Here is a 21,401-nt window from a genome sequence, read left to right as displayed (position 1 = left end):
GTGGGCTCGGTTTCTCCCGAGACCCCGGAAGTGACGGCTTCTAGTGTTTGCTAAGGCTTCTGACTATTGCTAAGGCTTCTGACTCCGGCTTTGGGATGGGTTGCGACGGAGGCACAATCCCCAAGAGGCACGAGCTGGTGAAGGGGCCGAAGAAGGTCGAGAAGGTCAGTGAGGACTGCGGGCCGCGGGGCTCGGGATGAACAGTGTCTGCTGGCGCTTATGGAGGGTTTACTGTTTGCAGTCACTACTGAACAGTACGGTTAGACTGGGTATATGTAAACATTAACGCTAAAAAGGACAGAGAATGGGGAGCTAGTTAGTGACCTAGCCAGGACTGGGATGTATGTGCAGTTAGCGACGATCACGGTGATAGATTTATGGACTTTGTGTGGGTTGTTTGTTTGTTTTAGACAAAAGCTCTCAACTCACTATGTGGCCCTGGGTGGCTGGAACTCGCACCTCTGCCTGCCGAGTACTGGAATTAAAGGTGTGGGCTACCAAGCCTTGGTATTTGAAAAATCCTTTTTTAAAAAGAAATGTTGTGTGTGTCTATATATACGTGAGTGTGGTATCCAAGGATGCCGTCAAACTTGGCTGTTCGAACCAAACTCGGGTTTGTTGGAAGAGCAGTACAAAGGCTTAACCACTGAGCCATCCCTCCACCCCGAACTGTGTGTGTTAAAGTCTCCCCAAACCATTCCCTTATGTGAAGTCAGACCCTTATTTAACTGCGTTAGCACTTAGCATGGTTGATCCCATCTGATCCCCATGTCACTGTAAGCTCCTACTGGTGGACTCTGTGCACTGTTTTTCTTCCAGAACTAGCACAGTTTCTGTCACAACGAGCACTTTTGAATAAATGGGTGAACAGTCTTTAATTCTTACAAGACATTGAGCAAATCGTTCCACACTAATGTAATGGTAGGGAAGCTGAGTTCCGGAAAGTTAGTTAACACCCCACTAAAGTGACATGGCCTAGAGTTGTGAACTGCTGTTCCCATCCAGTTGAAGGCATTTCAAAGCTAGTGTTGATGATGACTGTTCAATAGTATAAGGCTGGGATACAGTTCCCAGCACAGGGAGGATCATGTTTTCTGACCCAGCATTCAGAGAACTTTGGGGTGAGAGGCGAATCCCATCCAGTATTGTACTTAAGACACTGCATAACTTCCTGACACATTCCTAATAAACTCCATTGGGTCCTGTGTGAACAAACTTCTGCTTGTCTCTCTGCCCTCATCTTCTGCCCTCATCTTCTGCCCTCATCTTCTGCCCCTCCTTAGCTCTTACACTCTGTCCTAGATAACTTGGACCACCTTGCCCCCCAGCATCCTGAACATTCCTCACTCATAGTGACATCATTACTTTTCCATTCCATCCTTACTTGGGGGAAGGGGCCACTTGAGACAAGGTTTGGCTGTTAGGTAGCCCAGGCTTGCCCCAGACACCTGAGTGGAGAGTGGCAGTGTGTGCCGCTAGGCTCTTTTCCTTCATTTCTTCACTCAGCCTTCATGGCAGTCGGCTGCAGTTGCTCTCTAGGCCCCGCCCCCCTGCTGCTTTCCTTTTTGTCTGTGGGCCCTGTCTCTGTGGTTAGCAACTATGTATCCTATGTATCGATCTCCCTCCCTTGTGCTATGGGGGTCCTTGCACTCTTAGCTCTGCAGTCTCTAAGATGTTTCTGCGCATATTAGACATCCACTGAGCATGTGTTGAAAGTCTGAGGGCCGTGCCCTCAGACCACGCCAACATGTCACACTCAAGTGTGCATAAAGTATTCATCTTACTGTTGTCTTGTGCCCAGGGCTGACAAAGAATAGTGTAATGGAAGAGTTGGCAAACAAAAACAAAAACAAAAAACCCCAGAAAATGCTGATCTCAGAAGGGTAGCGAAAAGAAGAAAGAATGATCAGGAAGGGCGGTTTTTATTAACCCATTCATGCAAGTTCTTATTAAATGTTTGTTGTATATACTATTCTGGACCCCATGGCAAATCTGTCCCTTCTAGAGCTTCCATTTGAAATGCCTGTTGTGAAATAATCATATAGATATGGGGTGGGGCATCTGTTCCCGCTTTGGTGCAAAGCTCCTGAGTTCTAAGGGAGATGTGTGGTGACTTTTCTTCTCTCTGTGTCTCTGTCTCTGTCTCTCTCTCTCTCTCTCTCTGTCTCTCTGTCTCTCTCTCTCTGTCTCTCTCTCTCTCTCTGTCTCTCTCTCTCTCTCTGTCTCTCTCTCTCTCTCTGTCTCTCTGTCTCTCTCTCTCTCTCTCTCTCTCTCTCTCTCTCTCTCTCTCTCTCTCTCTCTCTCTCTCTGGCCTGGAACTCTTTATATAGATCAGAGTAGGCTCAAACCAATAAAGTTCTACCTGCCTCTGCCTCAAATGCTAGGATTAGAGGTGTGTGACACCACATTCAGCTCATGGGGACTAGGTAAGCTCCTGGTCAGGGACCAGTCACCAGAAAGACAAAATCATGATCAGAAGTTGACACTTGCATTTCTGTTTCTGCTGTTTGTTTGTTTATATAGACACAAGTTCATGTGCACCATGTGCATGCAGGAACCCAAGGGGCCAGAAGAGGGCATTAGAGTCCCCATGAAACTGGAATTGTGAACTACCTAACAGGGTTATAGGTAACCCAAACTGGGCCCTCTGCTAGAACAGTAAGTGCTCTCAGAAATTGAGCCATTTCTCCAGCGCTGAAACTTGGCACATTTATACCCCTTTATATTCCAGGATGATGTTGTGTAAGTGTTACCGGGAAGACCTTATGTCGTATACGGTGTTAATTTATTGTAGAGGTATAGACATTAGTGTTGGTACTGGGACTGAAGATAGTTCAGGCAGAGGATCCCTTGGTGCGTGCAGAGTGGTTCCCTCCCTGGCCTCTCTCTGTCCCCCTGTTCTGTTTTTTCTAAAGCTTGCACACAGTTTAATAATAGGTATGAACTTGCTTTGCATGCCTTAGGTGTTAGTGGGCCTTTAGTTAACATAACACTGATTTAAAACTTGAAAATTTTGTTATGTGCTGCATATGTGGGGGTCAGAGAACAGCTTTTGGAAGCTGGTTCTTTTCCTCTGTGAGTTCTAACAGTCAGATTGGACTTGGGTTGGTTTGTTTGTTTCGTTTTTTGTTTTATTTGTTTTTTCACCTCAGAGTTATCTCACCTCTAATTTCTCAAAATGTTTTAAAGTCACAAGTTCATATATCTGTTTTTTATTAGCAACTTACTTATTACACTGGAGATTGATCCTCATGTATACTGGGATGTATACGTGTATACAGATGTCCCTCCGTGCAGCCACATTCTCCACATCCCAGCCATTTACATGGTTTCTTCTGTAGTTTTTAAAATACGTTTAGTTGGTTGAGAGCTGTGTGGCAGACATGCAGAGGTCAGAGGATAGTTTGCGAGAGTCGGTCCCCTCCTTAACCATATGGGTCCCAGGGACAGACTCAGGTCATTCGACATGGGGGCAAGCACCAGTACCCGCTGGGCTATCACAGACTGTTGTTTTCTTTTAGAAGCAGCATCTTGTTGGGTTACTCAGGCTAGCCTCAGACTTTATCCTCCTGCCTCAGACTCTCAAATACTGGAATTATGGTCACTATTGCTCCTGGGTATGGGTCATTATTCTGATTTTAAAATTAAAAACACCACAGTATGTGTATTGGTTGATTTTCTACTGCCGTGATAAAACACCAAGGCCTAAGCAACTTCTGGAAAAGTTTATTTTGGCTTCTGTATCTCGAGGGAGTGTCCATGACAGCGGGTGGCAGGGAAGCCGCTGACTGATCCATTTTCATCCACACTCAGGAAGCAGACAGTGAAGGAGAAGTAGGGTGAGGTTATAAACCCTCCAAGCCCACCCTCGGGCTGTGCTTCCTCCAGCAGAGCTCTACCTCCAAGGTTTCATCAACTCCTCAAACACGACCACTGGGGACCACGAGCTCAGACATGAGCGTAGGAAGGACATCTCTTGTTCAACCGCCACAGTGCGGGATGGGATACATCGTGCACGTGAACAGACTGGAGTGACTGTGTGTGTTCTCCCTCAGGTTGACAAAGATGCCGAACTGGTGGCCCAGTGGAACTACTGTACTCTAAGTCAGGAAATCCTGAGGCGCCCAATAGTTGCCTGTGAGCTTGGCAGGTATGGACTTCATGCAGTCATGATGCATTTGTTCTGTTGGTTTTGAAGAGAATACTGAAGTACTTGATTGATGAATAGGGGCCGTCCTAAGTAGATTGGTGGGAAGATGTGCGTGGACACAGCTCTGCACCTTCCTACTCAGTTTAGTTTACTCTCAGGAGTAACTGTTGACACAGAAACCCGAAGCCTGAAGCAGCCATGAGTCCTGTAGAGAGCAGTGGCCATGAGTCCTGTAGAGAGCAGCGGGGAGTCGGAGTGGAGAGGGCATGACCTGTCTAAAGGCGGTGGGGACACTGCTGCTCAGCTCTAGCCAGTTGTGGAGAATGCGGGCCTAGTGACTGTAAAACTTCTGACCTTTACGTTTGAAGGACGGGGAATAAGCTCTTGCACGTTGATTTTTTTCAAGTTTTTGTGTGTCGGGGCAGCAGTTGAAGCAGGGTTCTATCTGCTGTTAGCAAAGGCGGCCGACTTTTTGGTCATGTTCAGGTCTTCCCCATTTGGTTATACAAAATCATGACTGCAATAGTAAACTAATGCTTCCTCTTATAGACTGTATAACAAAGACGCTGTCATCGAGTTTCTTCTGGACAAATCTGCTGAGAAGGCCCTAGGGAAGGCCACCTCGCACATCAGAAGCATCAAGGTAGGACGGGGTGTGGCTGAGCTCCAGGCTCCTCTGAGTGAAGGCACTTTAATAGGATCTGGATCTCAGTTAGGGTTTACTGCTGTGAACAGACACCATGACCAAGGCAACTCTTAGAAGGACAACATTTAATTGGGGCTGGCTTCCAGGTTCAGAGGTTCAGTCCATTATCATCAAGGCAGGAGCATGGCAGCACCCAGGCAGACATGGCGCTGGAGGAGCTGAGCGTTCTACATTGTCATCTGAAGGCAGCTAGTGGAGGGTCTGGAATACTGGCTTCCAGGCAGCTAGCTTGAGGGTCTTAAGCCCACACTCACAGTGACAGATGTTCTCCAACAAGGCCACACCTCCAAATAGTGCTACTCCATGGCTAGACATATTCAAACCACCACGATCTGTATGCATTAACGACTGAACTTGCACAGGCAAGATGGCTCGGGGGGTGAAGCACCTCATGTGCAAACCTGTAACCTGAGTTTCGCCCCTGGCAGCCGCATGGTGCAAGCTCAGCAGCTTGCTCTCTGACCTCCGCAGGAAGGCTATAATGTGTTACTAAAGTAAATAGGTAAACGTATCAGGCACTGTTTTAAAAACAGTGTCCAGGGCTATGGATGTTGATGAGCGGGTAAAAGGCTTAACGGACAAGCATGGGGACTTGACTTCAGATCTCCAGCACCAGGTGAAAAGCTGTGTTCTCAGCTGTGATCTCAGCACTGGGGAGCTGGAGGTGGGCAGACCTCTGTAGATCGCTGGGCAGGGAGTCGTGCTGAACTGTTGAGCTCCGGGTTCCCTTAGACTCTCAGAGAGCAAGGTGAAGAGAGGGAGAGGACTCCTGAGCTGATTGTAATGGCTCCTGCAGGAGCGTATGCTGAAGAGGAGGAGACAAGAGGATCACAAGGAAAACACCTGGCATCCACCCAGCCAAAGCATCGAGCACACACACACACACACACACCACACACACACACACACACACACACACACACACACACACACACACACACACACACACACACACACACACACACACACACCACACACCACACACACACACACACCACACCACACACACCACACACACACACACACACACACACCACACACACACACACACACACACACACACCACACACCACACACACACACACACACACACACACACCACACACACACACACACACACCACACACCACACACACCACACACACACACCACACACACACACACACACACACACCACACACACACACACACACACACACACACACACACACACCACACACACACCACACTGCACACACACACACACACACACACACACACACACACACACACACACACACACACACACACACACACACACACACATACACACACACACACACGCACACACACAGGAGCACACACACACGCAGGAGCACACACACATGGGAGCACACACATGCACACATGCATAGGAGCACACACACACACACGGGAGCACACATGTACATGGGAGCATACACATACACAGGAGCACACATGTACACAGGAGCACACATACACAGGAGCACACACACACACACGGGAGCACACATGTACATGGGAGCATACACATACACAGGAGCACACATGTACACAGGAACACACACACATGCCTACCCTCCCCACTCAAATATACGTGTTAAGATTCTGTACCAAATGTTGGAAAGGGCTCCGTCTTAGATTGGGTCAGCTTCCGATTCTTTCCTTCTGGTGCTGCCGAAATGATGGGTCCCATAGAAGTGAGTCCCCTCCCAGGCCGGCATGGCTGTGCTGCTGTCCTGCAGAGCTCTGTGGGTCAGGTCCCTGCTCTCACTTCACCTCAGCGTCATTAATGCTTCCCCACAGAATGTGACAGAGCTCAAGCTGTCTGACAACCCTGCCTGGGAAGGAGATAAAGGGAACACCAAGGGTGACAAGCATGACGACCTTCAGCGAGCTCGGTTCATCTGCCCTGTGGTGGGCCTGGAGATGAACGGCCGGCACAGGTGAGGGCGACGTGGGACCTGACCCGGGCCTGGCTGCATTTCTCTGTGCTGTATTAGGGCGGTAGCAGGGCCTTGTGGGAAGCGGGACCAGGCATGGTGGGTGTCTTCCCCAGCAGCCCTCTGTGCACTCACCTACCCACCCTGCTGGCTCACTCAGAGCTGTGGCCCTCTCTGCCCCGTGTTGGGTGCTGCATGCACACTGCTCAGTGCTGGCTCAAGCCGCTCTCCCTTGCTCCCTCTCCAGGTTTTGCTTCCTCCGATGCTGTGGTTGTGTGTTTTCTGAGCGCGCCTTGAAGGAGATAAAAGCTGAAGTTTGTCACACGGTGAGTCTCCACCGCACTCCATTTGTTCCCTCGTGGCAGCTGAGGGGTCACTTCCCATCTTTCCCTGTTATTTAGTCCTAGTCTTTGTGAAAGCATTTACTAGTCACCTCTTTCCCATAGCTCCTCACCGCATACTCACACTCCCTCAGCCGTCCCCAGCCTCTCTTCAGGAGTGTGCTCTACTCCAGCCTGCAGCCTGGAGGGCCCTGCTCTCCTCAGCCTCACCTGCTCCTTCCTTGTTGCCATCTGATCTCCTCACAAGATTGTGGCTGTGTGGCGTTTAGCGTAGTGCTAGGATAGATGCCACGTCTGACTGTGAGTGAGTGTGAGTGAGTGTGCTCAGCCCTGCCGTGGCTCGTGCTGCTGCTGCTGGCTTTCAGTGAGCAGTTGTCATGGCAGCTCCTGTCCTAGCCCTTACTGTGGGTGCCCTGAAGGCAAAGGTCCACTGAGTTCTGCTCCTGTGGATGTCCCCCCTCCCACTGGGGACACCCTCACAGACGTGTCCATCACTGACATGCTTAGAGGGAGATCACAGGGATGTGCAGGTGAGGGGGAGCATCGACCTTAGCAGTGGGCAGCAAAGGCCTCTGGAAGCTTTGAGTTCAGAGCCAAGCCTGGGCAGGCATGGGGCGCAGCAGCTGGAGTGGCAGGGGACCGTGGTTCAAGGAGCACCAGTGTGGCCAGGGTGAGGAGGCACAGATGTAGTTGTAATCACCTCACATCGAGGGTATGCATGAACTGTAGTCTGAGGTGATAAAAAGCTCACTTGCAGTGGCTCGCGATGCTGTTCAGATTAACGCACACCCTGCACTCCTGCCGCATTCACGGGATGATGACATCCGCATGGCGTGCTGCGACAGTGGCTGCTGGTCTTCATAGCATGTGCAAATGTCATGTCAGGCTTTTGTCCTTAAAAGTGGTACCCTTGGGAGGTAACCTTGATGCAGGTGGTGGCAAGCTGGTGACGCTTGTGCTACAAGGGAAGCGAGGTCTGAATGACGGTGTCTGGAGAAGGTCCCCGCCCCGCGTCAGGTGCTTCCAGCTGAGACTCCCACGGTGGGGCGGGGCGCTGTTTCGTCTGCAAGAATCAGAGCACCACTGAGGACAGGGCGGCCACTGCGCGTGAGCAGGAATCTTCCAGTTGTTCTTTATCCCCTCCCATCCCAATCTGCCTGACATCACTGACTGTGGAGACCCTGCAGTTTATAGAGAAGAGAGATTCACTTCACAGTTCCTGAGGCTGGGGGCCCACGCGGGTGCCAGTGTCCCGCAGAGGCGCACTAGTCCATGTCACAGTGTGGAGGGTGTTAGTGTGGGAGTGTGTGCGATAGTGAGGGCAGGGAGTGAACCTCACGAGCCAGCATGGATTCAAATGCTCAGGAGCATCAGGTTTCAGCAGTCACCACCGTCAGATCCTCTGTCTGAAGTGTGGTTATGCTCCGTGTGGGGAAAGAACTTGTCCTTTGTAAGGAACACAGCCGAGACAGTAATTAATGTCAGAGGCAAGTGCTGCCTGCCACCAGGCCCTGCTCCCAGCACTGCTGCCCTGGGGACTGCCTTTCCAGCCCAGGAACTTTGAGGAACATAGCCCCGTGGTGTCTCCATGTAGCACCTCTCTGGACCCCAGAGTCCAGTGTGTGAACTGAAGGGGTTATGTGACTCTTCAGAGCCCTTCTTTTTACATCCAAAAGTTCCAAACAGGAACAAATTTAAGTCGGAAAATAGTTGTATTGTGTCAGGAGCCAGGCTCCGACTTGCGTGTGAGGTTTCTGAAGTTCGTTAGTAAGGACATTGATCGAAGGCTGCCTTGCCGCTGGAGCCATCCTTGGGTCTGGGTGCCCAGCAGAGAGGAGTCCGGCTGGGCAGTTCCTTCCCTCCCATCTTCCCCTGACTTGACGAGAAGCAGAGGGAACCTCTCCTGGGAAGCCTCTGTAGGTCAGAGCTAATTGTACCTGGAGCGTCTCACACTCCATTGCTTGGAGCCTGTTCACATGGCCACAGCTCACTTCAAGGAGCCTGCGAAAAGGCGTCTGGATGGGGGCGCAGGACGAAGTGAAAGGTGCTGGCCCTTTCTGCAGCAGTCTGCCCAGTGCAGAGATGGCTCCGCATGACCCTGATTGCGTCATGAGGAAAGGGAGATGAGGCCAGAGGGGCAAAACCAAAAGATTGTCAGGGTCAGGCACTTCTTGAAATTGATAAATCACCAACAGAACCAAGACATGGAAGCTGGGTGGTGGCAGTGGCGCCCACCTTCAATCCCAGTAATCAGGAGGAGAGGGGGCTGACCTCTGAAGTCACAGCCAGCCTGGTGCTCGCTCGTGCTGGGAAGGCCGCTTGATCTCTGCTTGTCGGCTGGGCCGCACTGAGATCTGTCCCTGTCTCCACTCACTCAAACACAGTGCACACGGCAGTGGAACATTCAGGCTCTCAGAGGCTCAGGCTGGCTTTGCTCAGCTGTACGAACGGTGCGTGCTTTGCCTTAGAGAGCAGCACCCAGGCGTGCAAGCGCTGTGGTTTGTGTTGTACGATAACAGGCCACTAGCCAGAGAATGAAGTGTGCTCCTGCTGTGTGCTCTCTGGTTGTGAGACAGCGCCACACAAGAGGACGGGATGTCATAACTTTTCAGTGTACTGTGAGGAAAATGTTCCCTAGACAGAGACTACTTCAATCTATTTTGTTTAAAGCTGGTTTGCGGTGCCTGCCTTCAGGGCTTCTTCACTCTGCTCAGCTTTCCCAGGCCTCTCAGCGCCTCACTGATGTGATCTCAGCTGTGTGGAAAGCCTCCGTTGACTAAGGCGCTGATATTTGGCCTTTACAGTGTACAGTGTTTGTTCCTTTCCTTTCTGGGCTCCTACTTAAAAAAACAATCTCAGGACTGGAGAGAGGTGGCTCAGTGGTTAAGAGCACTGACTGTCCTTGCAGAGGTCCTGCGTTAACCCCATGGTGTCTGGCAACCATTTGTAACTCCAGTTCCAGGAGTGCCAACACCTTCTGACTTCCATGGTCACACACATGATACACATACATATGTGCAGACAAAACACTCATACACATAAAATACGTGAACATGTCAGTCTTTATGCCACCAAGGACACTGCTAGAGAGAGAGCATCTATAGAAGTTTCCCATAACAGCAGCAGCAACAGGAGAGTCAGGGACATAAGGAGGGAAGGACCTGGACCTGAGGCTCGATGCCCATGGCCTTTTATGCCTTCAGCCCATACGTCCAGGGTGTTGGCCACTTGCCACATGAATCACCTAACTCGAAAAACTCCGTGAAAGTCGAGCGGCCTCCTCTGTCTCTCTTCACATTGTTGTGTGCAGAAACCCCTGTGGTGGTGGCACAGGCAGTGCAGTTGTGGCCCCCAGCATGGCAGGAGGAACAGCAGATGACAGGCCAAGGCTACACAGACTTCAGGCAACATTTTTAAGACGTTTCTTCCCCTCTGTGGGATTACTCACTTTACCCCTAGATGGTTTTCTGGAATTTTCTAGAAGAAAGTTGCACTGTTCTTAGTCCATAGGGACAGCTCTAAAGAGGCATGGCTTCCTGTGGGTGGGGCACCTCTTACCCAGGGTCTCCAGGCCCTCAGAACAAGGCCTGCTGCTGGTGTCCAGCGTGAACTGGATTGAGCGGGTGGGGAAACTCAGCAGCTGGTAAGGCGCTGTTGGTGCTGTTGGCCCGGGCTCACAGCCACAGCCTCAGGCGGTCCTCATAGGTCTCTCCCTGCCTGTGTAGTGGTGAGGCCTGACAGGGGTGTGTTTCTGCATTGTTTGAAGTAATTCACGTCCAGGAATCGAAAGAGTGATGCTGACAGCCCCCTTAGTCGTGGGCTTGACTGCTAAAGTGGCTTTCCTGGGGAAATTGCCAGTGTGGCTCTGGGGGGACCTCGGCCTGCTGTAGGGCTTTGAGTCTGTGCCTCCTCTCTATGCATACGACCACCAGTGGGTCTGTGGAGGGCTCCATCGTGGCAAAAAAAGCTGGCAACTGGACGAGCCAAGGCAGGTCTCCCAGGCTGTACACACAGGTATCTTGGGCATCATGGCCTGCAGAAAGAAACAGAGATTTAACTGCCTGTTTCCCCACGAGTTCAATCCCAGTATATGTAAGGGATGCTCACTTCCTCGAGTGTCAGCTGGAGGCCTGGGTGTGGGGGTCACCGTGCACAAGAGCTCAGATTAAGTATTGTTCTGTGGTTGTTATTGGTCTCAAAGGGTGGGTTTTGAATTTATCCTGGAGGGATTTTACCTTTGGCCTAGTATTTGAGGAACATTCTAAACACATGAGCCACTAAAGAGCGCTGCTGCAACAGGCAAGGGGGCTCATGCCTATAAATCATAGCACCTGGGAGGCTGCTGAGGCAGGAGGATTGCCATGATTATAAGGACAGAATTAGTACCCAAGCAGTCTGGTCTACTGAGCCCTGGATTCTAATTCCTATTTTAATTAACTTACATCGAGCTTTACTCAGAAGAACTAATGATGGGAGAGGTGATAACTTTCTACACCAGACTTTTCTGATGAACAGCCCACAAGCAAGGAGAAGCCTGAAAGACCATGGAGTCAGAGTCTGAGAGCTGTGCCAAGGCTGACCACTCACACCTCTGATGGCAGCACTTGGGCGAGTGAGGCGAGAGATCGTGAGCCAGCCCAGCTACACAGCAAGACACTGTCTCAACAGAAAAAGGAACATGGTGGGTGGTGAAAGCTCAGATGTCAGGAGAGAGGGTTTTGACAGATGCTGTCGTAGCTCCCTGGTGAATTACAATGTCTACCTTAAAAAAACAAAACAAAAAATGTTCTCACCAGACATGGTGGCATATGCCTTTAATCCCAGGAGGTAGAGACAAGAAGATCTCTGAGCTCCAGGCTAGCCTGGTCTACATAGTGGGAGCCTATCTCCTGCTCACTAGCTGCGTGGCTCCCCCGTGCCCTTGTGAGCAGGACTTGTGGTGCACATCTTTAATCCTAGTATTCCACAGGCCGAGGCAGACTGCTCTCTGAGACTTTACCTGTGCACCCTGTGTGACCGTCTCCTGCCTCTGTTCTCTGCTTCATGGCTCGAATGTGTCCTTCCCATCCAGCACCTGGCGTGGCACCTGGAGCATCTGTGGGGGGAGAAAACCAGGGCTGCGGGAGCGGACAGCTCCCAGCTGCTGTAGTGCGAGCTGTGCTGCCTGCCATTGCCCTTCTGGAGACGCAGTTACCGTAAGAAAGACCCGGGCACTGCCCATCAGTGCATGGGCTGACAAGGGCAGTGTCCACCCTTCCCTGCCTCTCAGAACTCACTGGATGTGTGCGATGTGCCCTCAGGACATGCTGGGGCTCTGGGCACATTCCCTTCCAACAGCTCTGGTAGGTGATCTGGGAACAGGACTTGCAATGGGTCTAGGAGATCACAGATTGCTCCAAGATCATTCCTGCTGGGTCCCTGTCTGCAAGTGTGTTATTAATCGGCAGCCACAGGCGGCCGTGCTTGAAGCAGCATGCTGTGAGGGAACCAGTCAACCTCTCGAAGATGACAGTATAAACTCACTTAAAGGACAGCACCAACCAGAGTCCCCGCAGAAGGGGTGGGGTTGCCACAGACAGCATCAGTTTTCGTGGTTGGGGGGTTTTGTTTTTCTGTTTTCTAGTCAAGAGCTCACTCTAGCTCAGGCTGTACTGTACAGCTGTCCCCCTGCCTCAGCCCAAGAGCTGAGATTTACAGGTGTGAGCCCTTAGCACACTCCTAAGCTGCAGTGACTGTCCAGTAATGTTACTAAGTGAACAAAAAAATTCAGATTCTTCCAAACACTTACGCCCAGGATTTCTAAACGATTGTTTGGAAGAGACACAGACGAGCCTAAAATATCCAGGTTGGATGGGAACATGACAAGACTGTCTCCCTGACTCCACACTCCTAAAACAAGAGGCCCCCCATTTTCTTTGAGTGGAAGGCCTTGTGAGATGCAGGCCCTGTACAAAGCCACAGCCAGACAGCTGAAAGAGTCAGCCCTGCCAGCTTCTTCCCTGAGTGTCCCCCACACCTTGAGTCCTACCTGTCAGTCGGTTCAGAGTCACCCAGTAATGCTGCTCTGGGCTGGGGATGTCTTTGGACCACTGCAGCATGTCTTTCGCACGGGGATCAGTTAGGACGAACTCTACAAAATTTCTCGTAAGTGCATAGTAAGCACTTCCAGAGTGAATTGTTAGATTACGGGGTGGTTTTGGTTTGAACCTTGTATTTGGAGATGTGTAGCTATTTTCATTGGAGCTGGGCTTTGGAGGGCTTTGGCCGGTCTTGGGTTTCGTGTTTGAGGCTGGGGTCACCCCAGGAGTGATGTTTTTACCCTTCCACCTGGTTCTGATGTAGTGGATGATTTCTTTGTTGGTTTTGATAGGGAATTCCTGTCCACCGAGATTCATGACATAGCGCCATTGAAGTGGGGAATGGACCAGGTCCCTCATGCAGTCAATCTCTGCCTGCAGCCTCCTGAGGTTGTCATGCGCCACCCTCTGTGTCTTTGATGAGAGAAAGACGTTTCTGAAACAGCCCACGAAGGTCTGCATGGCACTCTTAAACTTCGTGGGGGCCTTGTCATCAGTGTGGATACAGTAGACGTTTTGAGGTGCATAAATTGCTCTGAGAAGCCGCACAAGCATGGCTAGTTCCTTAGGAGCATGGATAACATAGGCCAAAGAGAAGTTCCCCTCTTCTGCAGACAGGGGTCTGGTTATGAAATGCAGCCCCCGGGCCATCCTGGAGCAGTTTCCAGGAGAGCGCAAATGAGCGAGTACCTCAGAGTTCTGAGGGGGTCTGCAGAATTGTGCAATCTGCGGGGCGGCCTTTTTCCCCTCAAATAAAGCCGAGCACAGCTCATCTGGATAGAAGCCGCATTCCACCACAGCTGGGCGGGTGGGCTCAGCGTCAGCCTCCTCAGGCTCTGGGCTTCTCAGGTAAAGGAAGATGAAGGCGCAGATCATGCCGCACGCCACCAGCCCAGCCTTCGTGGTCCAGAGCCGGCTCATGCTTTGAGCTGTCAGGGTGTTGTCGCCACCATAGTCTGAAAGGTTTTCCTCTCAGTTTCCTAAAGGAGAACAGAACATTCAGAGAGGAGGGTACCTTCCTCCAGCCCCTGCCACCCCAACTCTCAGAAGCACACTCACTGTATGTTCTTAAGGGCGTCGTTTGGGCTGGGGTGTAGCACAGTTGGGGGAATGCCTGCCTGACATTGGTGACCCCTGGGTCCCCAGGAACCCGTGGGTGCTCATGCGTCAGCTCTGTAGAGTGGGTGGAGACAGGAAGAACAGGAGTTCAAGGTCATTGCTGGCTACACAGCAGTGTCCAGGGATCAGTGGATGGACAGATGGGTGGGTGGACAGATAGGTGGATGGACGGATAGGTGGATGGACGGATGGGAAAGTGCCATTTGAGCAGAACTTGGTTTATTGGCTTCTTTCTTTCTGCCTTTGGCTTTTTCAGAGGGGCTGACATTGAACTTTAGGGTTTACATATCCTCCTGTCTCCGGCCTAAGTCTCTGGACTGCAGGTGCCTTGGGCACACCCGGGTATAATCTGAGCACTTTTAAATGTGTGTACACTCTGAAACTACCACATCAGGACAGCTTTCCCTATGTTCCTTATACCCCTGGTAAGCCTTCTGCCTTTCTACCCCACCTTGCAACAGCCATTTATGTGGTTTCTGTGTTCCTGGACTGCTTTGCATGTTCTGTAATGGGACATAGTGGACTCATACAGTGGATTCTTGGTAGGGGTGGTTTCTCCCAGTTACGATAGTGATTCCGAGAGTCATTCTCATCAGCTCCGTTCCCCATAGCCCTTCTTCATTGCTCAGTGATGCCCCGTCTCATAGTCAGGCACAATCTGTCTGTTCGGTGTCTCATCAGAGACGCTGTCATCAGCGTGCACGGGTCTTTGTGTAGACATGTTTTGTCTGTCTCCAGTGCGTGTGGGGTAGTGAAGTGGCCTCTCCCATGCTGGGTGTATAGCCTCACTCTGGGCTTTCTCCAGGTCAGTAGTACAGCAGCAGGTAGATTTCCCCACACTCTGCACTAGTCAGCACTCCGTTCCCATGGAAACCATCCTAATTGGCTTGTGAGGGGTGATTCCCTGTGGTGTCACTGTGTGTCCCTGATGACTACCTCTGCTGAGCACAACTCACGAGCTGTCCCCTGTTTTCACACCTTTCTCCATTACATCGAGTCTGAATCTTTCCGTAAAGAATTTGAATGACAAATTGAGAGCGATCCTGTGGTTACAAAGTTGAACCTGTTGAAATGAGCTGGTGAACTGCTTTTAGGCATTAGAGTCAGGGTGTGTGACGGTGGCTCCTGATGCCACCGTGGTGAGCCATCTAGAAGCCACCGTGGTGAGCTGTCTAGAAGCAGATAGGAGTTGAGCAGGGGCAGCTGCAGACAGTGCTGGAGCACATCAGTGAGGCGACTGCTGCTTACCTACCATCATTGTCCTCCTGCACCGAGAGCAGAGCTGGGCGGGCGGGCAGGCGGGCAGGACGTCAGGAGGTCCTGCTGTTTGTGAATCCTGGTTCTTTGCTCCCGTAAAACTCATGTTGTCATGGCTGATGGACTTGCAGGAGCTCTTTTCCTTAGTGTAACTGGGGAGTTGGTAGAGCTCTGAGTTACTCTCAGGTTTCACAGCCTTGAGAGTGCTGCCTGTCTCTGGTGTTTTATAAACCACATTGATGTTCACTGTGGTTTCTGAACACCTAGCAAACTTTGAAATATAAAACAGCTGCTGCCCCGGGTGCTGCTCACAGATTCAGTCAACTCGAGTCAATCGCCGAGAGCATCAAACCTTAGGGTCTCCTTTACAAAAGAGTTTCTAGAGCTCGCAAGGTCTCCCTTCATAAGCACTCTGTTGTCTCCTCATCTCAAGTCTGCTCCCCAGAATAAACGGCCCCGCCCCCATTGCAGACGTCCCCAGGAAGGAGAACCCTTGTCGAAAGACACAGATAAGCCTCTCCCCACACTCAGGGTTCTTGGTTGTCGTCATCTCAGGCTTTACTTATTTTTCAGCCTGCTTGGGTTTTTTGAGTCTCACTGGGTGGTTCTGTCTGTCCTGGAACTCACTGTAGACCAGACTGGCCAGGAACGCACAGAGCTCTGTGCTAGGGTTCAGGGCATGCGCCACCATACCCAGCTGGAACTTGGGAATTGTGACCAAGGTACACAGTAAGTACTTATGGCTTGGCACACTCCTCCTGGTAGCATATGTTTTGCCAGGAAGAAGGCTCGGGGTCTGTTTGGTTCTCACACTGGCAGAGTGTGCCCCCTGTAAACCTCCTGCTGTAGCCATGCCCTAGGGACTCTGTTTCAGACATTTATCTAATTAAATGAAGACAGTCCCCGGGGTAGCCCAGTGTCCTTCAGGGCACTCCCTGGCCTAAGTGGTTTTCTGCCTTTTGTAGGTGGATGAGAGAAAAGTGGGTCTTTCTTACCACCTTTTCCTGGTCCGCAGCCCAGCTGATACTGGGCTCTGTCTCTGTCACCCACTCAGACTCCACTGCCCAGCCAGCTGCTAGTTCAGCACAAGCCGGCCACTGCTTCTACTCAGTATATTGTCACATGAGCTCCATGCTACTCCTCTTGAGAATTCTCGTCATTTGATCAGCAGTTTTCAGAGTTCCTCAAGCTTTCCAAAGCCCAGCTCACTGTTGATCCCTCACTGAGAGCCTGCTGTTGAACCTGAAGGCTGAACTCAAACCAGGGAGCCAGGCCAGTGGGTGCCACGGGACCTCCCCAGTGTCCCTTCTCCTGATCCTCCCTCTCTCTCCCTGGGGTCATCACCAGCCTGCTACTTAATGGTCACCGACCTCATGTGTCATAGCTTCTTTCCGAGCATGGTGACACAAGTCACTGTGGTCACAGCAGGGCAGGTTCTCGTCTGCCCTCTCTGTCCTCAGGACAGTGTCCACAGCACCATGGACATCAGCTTTTATCAACTGCTAGACGTGTTAGTTGGGCTAATCTGAGCCCACGGACCGTCCGTAAGATGGGCATCGCGTTCACAGTGTGCTTACGTGCCCTGTGTGCTGGCTCAGCCTGTGTCTGCTGAGGTGGCTTCTCTGTGGGGCGTCCACTCGGAACACGCACACAGCCGCTTTGTCTTCAGAAGCAAGCTTTGGCAGTGGCCTTAAGTAAGTTAGGGTTAAGACATGGTGGCTTAACACCTGTGAAATGTCATCTGTCACATGCTGTGGAAATGGTCCACCGTGGTTTTCCTTTTCTTAAAGCCAAAAACCATGGGACTATTTTTGAGGGGAAAGTGATGCCCACTCATCATACATCGCTAATCATGTGTCCGCAGTCACAGGCAGCTGTGCCTGCTGCTGTGTTTACAGTCACAGAAAGCCCTGTCTCCTTCAGAACGTACACCTGCTTGCCACGATGCCCACCATCGCCTCCCCGTCCTGTTACCCACACACTCACCGGGTGCAGGTCCCTCCCGTTCCTGGCGGGAACTTGGGCAGGTGCTGGCCTGGCCACCTCTCCTCTCACCCCTCCCCGACTCCAGTGCTCCCCGATGCTTCCCTTACAGCGGTTCCTGCTTCTTAGAGTTGCCTGGCAGGCTGGGCTGCCTCTGCGTCCCTGGGGACTTGCATTCTTGTTGATCGTGACATGTTGTGGAAAAGACTGCCGAATTTGATCCTGAGGATTCAAGAGTGTACACCTGCCAGGAAAGAGGGGTGGGGCATAAAGCAAAGCAGTGAGAGGTGCTGACAGGCAGCCAGATGAGGAAGGTGCAGACTCTCACTCTGAACAGCACACGCCAGGTGGGGCGGGGGGGGGGGGGGGGGGCAGGGCGGGGCTCAACCCGCAGACTCAGAAAACCGCTGGTTCTGGTTGGCCTAATAGTTTGTAAGATCTTGGTCATATTCCTAATGTGCTCTTCAACGCCTTTCATCTCAGCATTCTGCACGTGAGAGACTGAGGCGGGCGTATCCTAATTCCCAGTTAGCCTAGTCTGCAAAGTGTTCTCCAGGCCTGCCAAGGCTACACAGTGAAACACTGCCTCAGACAGACACAAAACAACAAAAGAGTCCTTTCTGACACCTTTGTCTTTAGGTTCACTCTGGACAGATCTACTTCTGCACATTCATTCCCTTACTCACACATGCCCCTGAGCACTGGAAGAGGTCAGAAGACCCCGTGCAGAGGCCAGTTCTCCCACCATGAGGGTTCTAGGAATTACACTCAGGCTGGAGGCCCAGCAGCGGGCGTCCTCCCCGATGAACCCTCTCGCTGACCCGACAGACATGTTTTCAGTAAAGAAATGAAGTTGACAGCGCTCAGTGCGGCTCTGTGAGAGAGTGTTCCACTAGCTCGTGGGATTCTAGGTTCCACACAGCACAGAACACGGACAGGAGAAGCGCAGCACTGAAGATTCGTCCCCTCCTGTGGTTCTAGATTCCTCAGCAGATGGTCAGGTGGACGGCGGCGTCTTCACCTGCTAGCGAGCGAACATGAGGCCTGAGTGTGTTTTGTGTAGCAGCTGTCACGGCTGCTATAGAAATCGGTCTGAGTGAAGTGGTTGGCAGAGTCTCCGTGACCTTCAGGCCTGACCCTCAGCAAGGCCCTGATGGCACAGAGCAAGTACAGCCTGCGCCTGGCTGGTGCCCGACCTCTTCTGTCCAGGCTGTTTCTGTACAGCGGCTTTAGAAGAGCAGCCAGGCACGGTGCACACAGTGTAACAGTAGAGGCTGACCTGGGCCGCCAGGGAGACCTTGTCTATCACTCCAGCACTTGGAAGGCTGAGACAGGAGAATTGCCATGAGTTCCAGGCCAGCTTAAATTAAGTACTTCTCAGCTAACCTGGGAAGGAGGGAAAACTGTTCCAGCAGATGTGCTGAGTCCCCGTGGACCATCTCTGCATCAGCCCTGCCCTCCCATCACAGGGCCTTCATCCACGCAGAATTGCTGGCTGCCATGGCTGGCTGCTTCCTTCCTTCATCTTGTTCCCTAGGATGGATGCATCCTCACCTGCATCCAAGGTTGGGTGTAAGGAAGCTCTCCCGAGGCCAGGGCATGTGACATGTGACCTGGAGGACCCTGTCTTGAGGGCCAGCCCCACTTAGCTTAGATCTAAGCAACCGGCATCATTGAGTGTTAATGGGACTTTTGGGGAGGTGGGGGATGCCTTCGGTTGTCTGTTTTTGCTTTGGGGTTGGGGTTTTATTGTGTAATCTATGTTGGCCTGAGATTCCATGTGTAGCCTAGGCTGGTCGTGAACTCATGTAGTTCTGCCTCAATCACCTTAGCGCTGGGATTACAGGCTCCAGACAGCTCGTTAAAGGGCTGAAGAGATTGTTCAGTGGTTAAGAGCACTGGCTGCTCTTCCTGAGGTCCTGAGTTTAATTCCCACGTGGTGGCTCACAGCCATCTGTAATCGGGTCTGATGCCCTCTTCTGGTGTGTCTGAAGACAGCTATGTGTACTCACATACATAAAACAAATAATTCTTTTTAAAAAAAATATAGCTCATTAAGAAAAAGAAAGGTGTGTGTGTGAGTGTCTACATGAGTGTATGTGCACAACTTGATGCAGGTACCCAAGAGAGTGTCAGATCCCCTGGAATTGCAGTTACAGGTGGTGAGCCACTGACTGGGACTGGGGACTGAGCGTGGGTCCCTAACAAGAGCAGGAAGCATCCTTAACCACCAATTAGCCACCGGTTGGTGGCTTATCAAGAGTTATCAGTGCTGGGTATGTGTGTCCAGAGCCAGGCCACAGCCATGGCTGTTTCCAAAGGAGGTTGTTGCCAGCACCGTGAAGGGAGCAGGGGCAGGATAGGCAGGGAAGGTCACCCTGAGCTCCCGGGAGGAGAGCCTCTAGTGTGCGGCCAAGTCTGCTCACACCAAGAGTTCAAGGTCAGCCAAGTTGCTTAGTGAGACCCAGGCTCAAGAGAGAAACACTAAGCAGGTTTTAAGGGTCAGCGTCTTTCCAGGTCTGGGTTCTTTTTCGTCACAACCATCCTGAATGCACAGAGAATGGTCTTCGAGCAGCATCCTGACCCCTAGCGGTGCCGTTCGCTCCTGACGGTCTCTTAGGTCAGGGATACTAATCCTGCCTGTGCTGGGCTTCCTCAGCTTGACACAAACCTAGAGTCACCTGAGAGGAAGGTGCCTCAGGTGAGACGATGACGCCTCTGTGAGGCTGGCCCATGAGGCGTTTTCTTCACTGGTGATTGGGATGGGAGGATCCAATTCACTCTGGGCCATGCCACTCCTGGGTGGTTTAAGAAAGGCTGAGCAGACAGGGAAAGTGTTTTCTGTGATCTTCTCTTCAGTTCCTGCCTCCAGATTCCTACCTTGACTCACGTCAGTGGTGGAGTGTGGCTGGAGTGGTGTGAGCGGAAAGAGGCCCTTTCCTCACAAGTTGCTGTGGACATGTTGCTTATCACAGCAGCTAAGACAGGCGGTGCCAGTCCTGGACTAGGAATTCTGTCCTCACAAAATTCTCCTTCACAGTCTTGTGTGACACGGTTTTGTGTCAAGCTTTTCGATTGTAAAATCTGGTAGCTTCTCTGGGGTTAAAACTAAGAAGCAGGAAGGTCTGTGCCTCTGGAGAGAAACTGGAGCTGAGGCCTGAGCAGGGAGGATGGCCCTGCACTAAGGGTCCCGCCTCCTGCACTCTGCACTGTCCTCAGGGGGGTTAGTTACGATGCCTGCGATGCCTGCCGTGCCTCCAAGCCCCTGGGGCCTTCTTTCTCACCTCACTCAGTTACAGAAAAGTCCCTTTTCATTCCTCCCTCACTGACGGGTTCTCTACCCAAGTGTCCCCTGGTCCCACATTTCCCAGGGGACCACCTGCTCAGAGGCTGTTCCTCCCCACCTCCCCGCCTGTCATGATGCTGAGATAGCCCTCTACCTCAGTGGGAGCCTCCCTTCATGTCATGTCTTTGGAGGCCACCGAACTCAGGGCTCACAAATATCTTCTGTCAGCAACACTCTTCAGGAAAACCCTGAGAAAGAAGCAGACCCTGACCTGAAAGGTAGCTTTGAACTAAACCACTCACCAGCCCTGTGGGGTGCAGGAGACTGAAGCCCACACACTGACCTCTGACCTGTATGCCCAGAGGTGCCAGAGACTTTGGGCCTTCTCAAAGGAAAGAGTCTTCCTGTTTATCAGCTTTCTTACAGAGGATGGCAGTGGCACCTCTTCCCAGGTGTGACAGCCAGAATCATCTGCAGATGGTGTGGAGTCCTGGGGAACAGAGCAGCCACCTGTGAGGGTCTTTTCTGTGGAGTCAAAC

At 51.7% G+C, this 21,401-nt stretch overlaps 2 protein-coding genes across 2 annotated transcripts in view; one reads left to right on the top strand and one right to left on the bottom strand.

Annotated features, from left to right (window-relative positions):
• Rtf2 (replication termination factor 2) overlaps positions 1-21,401 on the top strand; it is a 29,141-nt gene continuing 7,740 nt past the window's right edge. Inside the window, exons 1-5 of the mRNA XM_032904716.1 lie at positions 1-164; positions 4,056-4,150; positions 4,700-4,793; positions 6,663-6,802; positions 7,047-7,125. Of these exons, the coding sequence (XP_032760607.1) occupies positions 96-164; positions 4,056-4,150; positions 4,700-4,793; positions 6,663-6,802; positions 7,047-7,125 (477 nt within the window). The 5' untranslated portion in view covers positions 1-95. The remainder of the gene's footprint in view (positions 165-4,055; positions 4,151-4,699; positions 4,794-6,662; positions 6,803-7,046; positions 7,126-21,401) is intronic.
• On the bottom strand, positions 10,950-17,637 carry LOC116902284 (beta-1,3-galactosyl-O-glycosyl-glycoprotein beta-1,6-N-acetylglucosaminyltransferase 7-like). Its single transcript, XM_032904715.1, has 4 exons — positions 17,580-17,637; positions 13,169-14,197; positions 12,140-12,235; positions 10,950-11,173 (listed from the first exon to the last, which is right to left on the bottom strand). Exons 2-4 carry the CDS (start codon positions 14,136-14,138, stop codon positions 10,950-10,952), a joined length of 1,290 nt encoding a protein of 429 aa, XP_032760606.1. The 5' UTR covers positions 14,139-14,197; positions 17,580-17,637.

The sequence above is a fragment of the Rattus rattus genome, chromosome 5 (genome assembly GCF_011064425.1).
Source record: "Rattus rattus isolate New Zealand chromosome 5, Rrattus_CSIRO_v1, whole genome shotgun sequence".
NCBI classification, from domain to species: Eukaryota; Metazoa; Chordata; class Mammalia; order Rodentia; family Muridae; genus Rattus; species Rattus rattus.
This window is presented reverse-complemented; position numbering and strand designations above follow the sequence as displayed.